Source organism: Myotis brandtii, unplaced genomic scaffold (genome assembly GCF_000412655.1).
Source record: "Myotis brandtii unplaced genomic scaffold, ASM41265v1 scaffold421, whole genome shotgun sequence".
NCBI lineage: Eukaryota > Metazoa > Chordata > Mammalia > Chiroptera > Vespertilionidae > Myotis > Myotis brandtii.
In genome coordinates, this window is record NW_005366140.1 from 2579482 (window position 1) to 2587082 (window position 7601).

General features: G+C 53.9%; 2 protein-coding genes across 2 annotated transcripts in view; both read right to left on the reverse strand.

Moving 5' to 3' along the window:
• COLGALT1 (collagen beta(1-O)galactosyltransferase 1) overlaps window positions 1-239 on the reverse strand; it is a 21411-nt gene extending 21172 nt beyond the window's left edge. The window contains exon 1 of the mRNA XM_005873916.2: window positions 54-239. Within this exon, the coding sequence (XP_005873978.1) occupies window positions 54-239 (186 nt within the window). The remainder of the gene's footprint in view (window positions 1-53) is intronic.
• An 892-nt stretch (window positions 240-1131) lies between these two features.
• Window positions 1132-7601, reverse strand: part of FAM129C (family with sequence similarity 129, member C) — an 18265-nt gene continuing 11795 nt past the window's right edge. Inside the window, exons 9-13 of the mRNA XM_014545814.1 lie at window positions 6807-6923; window positions 6619-6726; window positions 5737-5848; window positions 4318-4401; window positions 1132-2607 (exon numbers count right to left, since the gene is read on the reverse strand). Coding sequence (XP_014401300.1) covers window positions 2501-2607; window positions 4318-4401; window positions 5737-5848; window positions 6619-6726; window positions 6807-6923 — 528 coding nt within the window. The 3' untranslated portion in view covers window positions 1132-2500. The remainder of the gene's footprint in view (window positions 2608-4317; window positions 4402-5736; window positions 5849-6618; window positions 6727-6806; window positions 6924-7601) is intronic.

Consider the following 7601-nt stretch of genomic DNA (forward strand, 5'->3'; position numbering starts at 1 on the left):
CGCGCCACGCGTCTCCTTTAAGCCTCTTTTCTGCCGGCAGACGAGGGCCGCGCCTTAAAGGGGCCGTCGGAGTCCCGCCGCTGCCGCGCCTTAAAGGGGAGGAGAGCGCCTGGCTGGAATCGGGCATCTGGGCCCGCCCTCCAGGCCCCGCCTCCGGACGCCTTAAAGGCACGGAGTTCAGTGTCTGACCTGCGACCCACTGCCTCCGCGGGACCCGCACTTGATGCCCCGTCCAACATGGTTTTATGAAATCCTCATCGAGGATGTTTTTTCCAATGATTTCTAGAGAGAGTGGAAGGGAGGGAGGAGGGGGAGAGAGAAACATCCACGTGAGAGAGACATCCCCTACCGGGGCTGGGGAGCCTGCCACGGAGGTACACGCCTTGACCAGGAATCGAACCCGTGACCCTTCAGTCCCCAGGCTGGGGCTCTAACCACTGAGCAGACTTTCCAGGGCCCACCCAACTTTTATTGGTACAATCCCTGGGTTGTACCAGGCGGACCTGGGTGATTAGGACCGGATCTGAGCTTCGGTGTCCCTGGCTGCAACGCAGGTTTTATCATCCTGGGTCCCGGCCTCGCTGGGGTGCCCTCGAGGCTTATTGGGTATTAAGCGCGTGGACCCTGGTGTCCCCAGCCGCCCTGCATGGGCTGCTGTGTGAGCCTTCCTGTGTCCACTGTAAACCAGGGTTCTACTGGCCCCGCAGGGCTGGCATAGAGGAGCCACGTGATGCTTTCACGTGCTGAGCACGTGTCCCGGAGGCAGGATGGCTTTTCCATGGAAATGTTACCAGGAGACTGTTTTCCAATACTGGGCTGTATTTTCTAACTGATCGTGTTGGGGTCATTCTTAAAAATTAAATGTTACAAATGATGCTCAGGCCCTAGCTGGTTTGGCTCAGTGGATAGAGCGTCCGCCTGCAGACTAAAGGGTCCCAGGTTCGATTCCCGTCAAGGGCTGGGGGCTCGATCCCCAGTAGGGGGCGTGCAGGATTCCCTCTCATCATTGATGTTTCTATCTCTCCCCTCCTTCTTCCTATCTGTCAATAAAAATGTATTTTAAAAAAATAAAAGAGAGTAGACAATATTGAAAGAACATAATTTTTTTTTTAAAAAAGAATGATGCTCAGATGTATATTTATTAATGTGCATGGCAGAGGGTTAAGGTTGCTAGGTAAAATTCAGGGACGGGGTTGTGTGTCCTGGTTGGCATGCAAGATGGGAGCTTGTGGTGGGAGCCCCAAACCTCCCAGCACGTCTATGGAGTCAGGTGACACTCGCCCCTCCTTCTCTCCAGGCTCTTCCCCTTGTCCATGCCCTTCCTCTAATTACTTTTCTCTACTTTGCGCCTGTTTTCTGATTTATTTTTTTTACAGTAATTGTCTGCACAGGTTAAGTTTGGGGCTGAATCTTTTAGAAACGCAGCCCAGCCTTTTCTGGTTACTGGTTTGACTCTGAGTGGAGGAAAGGGGACTGGCAACAAAAGGTCTTTCATATTAAGCAAGAACAACAGGGTGACAAGTGTCTCCGGTTCTGACACACGGAGAAAAGACTGGAAGGATTTAGACCCCGGGGCACACAGCGGTTTTCTCCAAGTGGGCAGGGTGACAAATTCTTGTTGCTGCGATTTTCCCAGAATAACGTCGACATCCTGGGTAAAAAGCAGCCAGCTGGACGGGCGGGGCTGTGAAGCACAAATGCATCTCAGAAGATGGTGGTGGAGGGGGAAATCCGGAAACGAGAGGGAAATCTTATTCCTTTGGGGAAGGCTCAAATCTCCAGGACAGAATGGGAGGAAACCATCGCTGTGGGCTGGGCAGGCCCCCCTGAAAGCTGAAAGGAGAAGAACATTGGGGAAGTCCCTCAGGAACCGGCTCCGGAAGCAGCTGGAAGGCTTGTGATGTGGGGAAGCTGCCAAGCTCAAGTGCACAGATGACTTTTCTGGCAACAGAGGGAAGTCCGTCTAAGTTCTCTCAGCTGAGAAACTTGTTACCGAGTTAAATTTGGGAACCATGTAAGCAAACCCAAAAGGCCCACAGCAAGCTGAGAAAAAAATATCTGTAATCTAGATACAAAGTGTTAATACCATTAATATATACAGAGTTACCAAGGATGCATATGAAAAAGATAAAATCTCCTGGGGGTGGGGGGGAGTAAGGAAATCCATGAACAGACAATTCAATGTTAACCCACAAACATCTAAATGGCCAATAAACATTTTTAGATTCATTTTAGTCATCAGAGAAATTCAAAATTAAAAAATGAAATGCGTGTGCCCATCAAGTTGACTTTTTTTTTCTTTAATGAAAATTCCTAATATTTGGAAAGGATCTGGAGAACATGCACAAATTCTGCTGGTGGAGATGTGAGAAGGCGCGGCCCTTCAGAAGAGGAGTGAGGCGGAGGTGAGCTGGTTGTGAGAGCCTTGGCTTGGTTCGTCTGACCCGGAAGTCCCACTGGGAGACATTTCTCTGCTGGCGTGAAGATGGCTGCGGGCAGATCAGCTCCGGAACGTCCTCGGAGGCAGCAGCGGGCAGAGCGGCTGGACCTCAGTGCGGGAGCCTGGCTGCTTGGGGCAAGTCCCTCTCTGAGCCTCAGTTTCCTCATCTGTAAAATGGAACGTGTCACAAGGATGCCAAAGAATTGGACACATCAAATGCCTGGCACGTAATAAATGCTCAGTAAACGGGATATTCGCAATAACAATTTAATTTATAAGCACCTAGAACATAAGTGAGCCAAGGAGAGGAACAGGGCTCCACAGAAGAGCTAAAAACGGTTCTGAAACACATGAAAAGATGTTTATTTTCCTCTCCAAGAAGATGTGTTCATTCAAATGAAGCCAAAACCCCATTTTCCACCCAGAAGGTATGAGAAATTTCAAGTCAGCTGACAGCCTGTGCAGCCTGTGGGGTAAGGGGCCACCTGCACACAGGTGAGGGGCAACAACCAGATGGGACTACACTGATGGAGAGAGCTCAGAAGACCACCACTGGAATGGCAAGCACCCGTGCTCTAAACCAGTGGTCGGCAAACTGTGGCTCGCGAGCCACATGCGACTCTTTGGCCCCTTGAGTGTGGCTCTTCCACAAAATACCGACTTCTGCACATGGGCCATGAAGTTTCAATTGCACTGTACATCGCGCCCGCACATGGTATTTTGTGGAAGAGCCACACTCAAGGGGCCAAAGAGCCGCATGTGGCTCACGAGCCTCAGTTTGCCGACCACTGCTCTAAACCATGAGGTTTCACATCCAGGGGTTTACCCACAAACATCTGCACTTGCCTGGAAAGTACACAGGAGGCCATCCCCTGTGGTGGCACCTGTTAGAGGGAACGACTAGAAGCAAAACCCATCATCACTTAGATTCTGCTTAAATAGATTAAGGAGCTCCCCTACAAACTCTCAGTGCCAATTGCAAATCACAAAGCATTCTGACACCCTGAAGTCTTGGTAAGAAGTCTTTGTTTAATCTTCTGTTCATCCCAATGTGTGTGAATATGCATCAGTTTATCTGTGGCGACTGGCTAAGGCAGTGGTTCCCAAACCTCTGGCCCTTTAAATATAGTTCCTCATGTTGTGACCCAACCATAAAATTATTTTCGTTGCTACTTCATAACTGTAATGTTGCTACTGTTATGAATTGTAATGTAAATATCTGATATGCAGGATGGTCTTAGGCGACCCCTGTGAAAGGGTCGTTCGACCGCTAAAGGGGTCGCGATCCACAGGTTGAGAACCGCTGGGCTAAGGGATACTGCCCTAGATCCGTGTTAGTTAGCTATAGCTGCATAACAAATGGCCCCTAAAGTTAGCAGCTGAAAACAACACACATTTATTATCTCAGAGTTCCCATGGGTGAAGAACATGGATGCAGTTTAGCCAGGTGGGTTCCCAAAGCTCTCGTAACAGCAGTTCCCAAGGGAGCTGTAAGCCACTCTCGAATCCCTGCTCCCATCTTGCAGGGCCCTTGCTCAGGGTGAGCCCAAGGCTCCCACCACCACAACCTCGCCTTTCAGTGTTGGGAACTAGCAGCTGCTGGGAGAGGCCCCACCGAGTTTTGGCCGGATGAGATGGGACACAAATTCATGGCAGAGCCTGGGCTAAGAGGGTCCCTCCGTGGCTCCAACACACTCCGTGTCTCCCCACTGCTCTTGTTCCCCATGAGCTTGGCCAGACCAGCCACATCAGGAGACAGGTGGATGCTGTTCCATCCAGGAACCTACACTTTCAACAATCCCATACACCCTGTAATGCCCCTCCCTCCCGCCCCCATCGATTCACTGGCCTGGCCCAAGAACCTGTGAGGTCCTCACCTGCTCCCGCCTGGTCCCACGGGTCCTCCGAGCAGCTGTCCAGAGTACAGGATGCGTCGCTGGCACCGAGGGCCTTTTTCAGCTCTGAAACAACAGATAACTCCCTGGACCCACCTGGAGAAGCCCGGGCATCAAAGGGCTTCCATCATTCCCCCAAAGAAGCCACAAAAGGGCAAAGGATGGAGGAAAGGCCTCAACCAAGAACTTTAAACAAATGGCTTATTTGAGCCTCTCTCCCTGCCTGTGCCCTAGGCAGACATTGCTAGCTGATCCCCGACATCTTCACTGAGCCAGATGCTAACAGCTCCAGCTCAAAACACTGCATTCCAAGCAGATGTCACAAATCCATTAAGGATCAAACCCCCTAAGGACATGGAAAACCTCTGGGAATGGAGGTGTTACCTGTTTTGGGATCCACCCCCCCAATCAGAGAATAGCCTTTTTTCATCTAAAGTGTCCCCTAGTGAAGAACTCGGGGTTTTTTTGTTCAGCTATCCATAGATGGAGCCCACATCCTCACCCTTACTTCCTGCTCCCAAAACTCTGCTGTCGCCTATCAAGCTGCTCTGCGTCCCTTCTTCCTCTTTATGTCCATCAAATACCGGCTCTCAGGGATGCCTCCCTTTCCCTACACTCCGTTCGCAGGTGGCGGGCTCTCCTGTGTACTCGGCGACACCCAGGCCAGCAATTCTGGCACCTCTGCTCCTGCCTCATCCTCATCACTGGGTTCCGTCCTCTTGGCAGCTGCCCCTGCTTGGGCCCATCATTTATTCCCAGGGCCGAGCCCTCGGCCTCCTCCCTCATTTTCAGCCTGGCCACTGTCATCCTCTGCTCACACCCCCTCCATGACTCCCAGTTGCCTGTCATTCAGGCCCCTGCATGTCTGCCTCGGCAGCCTCCAGCCTCCTCTCCTTCTGTTGTCTTTCCCTCCCTCGGTGAGGGCCGCGTGGATGCCCTGAGTCGCCATTACGTGCTGCTCAGCCCCAAGTTACTGCACGCGTCTCAGCAGCACAGACATTGGGTCCTGAGTGAACAGACCGGGCAGGAGGGAGAAGAGACAGTTCTGGAGCCTTTTCCCAGGGCAGGAGATCCTGGGAGGTCGAGCCCACGTCCAAGAACTCCTGGGGGCTCAGTGCCAGCAGCAAAACACAGGCGGTGATTGTTGAATGACTAAATGTGAATGTCTACCTGCAGTTTTTTTTAATTTTGCCTCCTTCCCCTCATCCTGAGAAGTCCTACACACTCCTGAGAGCCTCGTTCCAATGCCCTCACCCAGGGAGCTGCTATCACTGCCCGTCCAGGCTTGTCCACCTCTGTCCCGGGCTGGACCCGCAGTCACAAGGCTAGTGTTCACAGGAAGTGAGGCCACTGGGCTCAGGGGTCACCAGGCTCCCCCGAGCCACACGGGGGGAGGCTCACCTCCATCGATCCTCTGCCGCAGGACCCCCCGGATGACATCCTCATAGATGCCCTCGACGGTCAGGGCAGGGCTGCCCACAGCAAGAATGTCCCCTTCCAACTCAAGCAGCTCCTGGAATGGAGGTGGGGAGGGGCTGGGCTGGAGGGGTGGGCACTTTGCAGGTGCCAGCTCCCACTACGACCCTGGTCTAGGTACCTGGGTGGCCTTGAACCTCATTTTCCTCGTCTTTAAAATGGACACCGTGACCTGTACTCCCTTGGGTTGCCATGGGAGATAAAACAAGCACCTCCCATCTCAACAGGAATAGCACAGATGTCTCCTCTAGGACCCCCCACAGCCACTTCCTCTAGGGGAGCCGGTTGGCACCTGAAACCAACCCCTGCCTGGTGGCCCGTAAGCCCTGTGTGGCCAGGCCCCTGTGACCTCTCCCCTCATCTCTTTCCCACCGCCTCACGGTTCCCTAACACGCTAGCCCAGGCCTACCTCAGGGCTTTTGCACATGCTGTGCCCTCTGCCTGGAATGCCCTTCCTGGGACATGGCTCATGCCTTCAGCTCACTCTCCCTCCAGTGTCATCTTCTCAGAGAGAGCCTCCATGCCCATAGCCCCCCACACACCCCCTCTGCTCCTCCCTTCTCTGAAACCTGTGTCACCTGCTAGTATGTGATGCATGTGCCCTCACCCCAGCTCTCAAGTGACCGATATTGAGCACTGTCATGGGAGAAGCAGAGGGCATTTGTGGGAGCCCCATGGAGCCCCAGAGCTCAGGGAACAAAAGTCTCTAATTGTCACAGTGGCTCTGTGCGGGAGCGAGCACTTCGTAGAGAGATACAGATGCTTGGTCACGCCCCTCCCCTGCCTGCATGTCCCCCATTCGCTCACCGCTTTGCAGCGCGGCTCCAGCTGGCTCAGCACAAAGGGCAAAAAGATGCAGAGCTGCCACCCGCGGACGAACCTCCTCCGCGCTGAGCCACTGTCCGACTGGAACTTCTGCACGACACACACAGTGGCCAGTCCAGTGGCCATCGGGGCACCCAGGCCCACGTCCAGGCCCTCCCCCCAGACCTCACCTTCAGCACGCGCCCCCTGACTTTCTCCAGCTGCTGGGCAGCCTGGTGGCAGTCCAGGGCCCTGGTCAGACACTGGTCGGCCAGCTGCAGGAAGGTGGCCACGGCGTCGGCCATGAGCTGTGGAGGGAGGAACTGGGATGACTCCCGGGTAATCCACTCTCTGGCCTTATCAGCCTCGTTCCTGCCCAACTGACACCTCAGCATCCAACCCGTCCCTGCCAGCCACTTCCCTCAACCTCCTCCTGCCCGGCCGGTGTCGCTCAGTGGGTCAGCGTCGACCTATGAACCAGGAGGTCACAGTTCAACTCCCAATCAGGGCACATGCCTGGGCGCCATCCCCAATAGGGGGCGTGCAGGAGGCATCCGGTCAATGATTCTCTCATCATCGATGTTTCTATCTCTCTCTCCCTCTCCCTTCCTCTCTCTCTAAAGTCAAGAAAAACATATTTTTTTTAAAAAAAAATAGCACCTCCTCTCAGGAGCCAGAGATCACCCAGTCGGTGGGGGCCTATGTGCCAACTGGGAGAAAGCAGCCTGCCCACTGGAGCGGTGCCGGGGTGCTCAGCCTGGGGAGCAGAGAGCGGGCTGGATCCCGCCTCATCGGCTGAGTGCTCCTGAGCAGTATGCAAATTGAACAACTGTGCGGGGCGCCACTGGGTCTTCTCAATCCCTGTCTCCTTCATGTACCATGTCTATTAGCAGGTCCGTCCCCTTGGCCTTCAAAACACACCTGCTTCTCTTCACCAATAGCACCCAACTAGTGGAGGCCTCCGCCCCTCCTGCCCACCCCCCCAC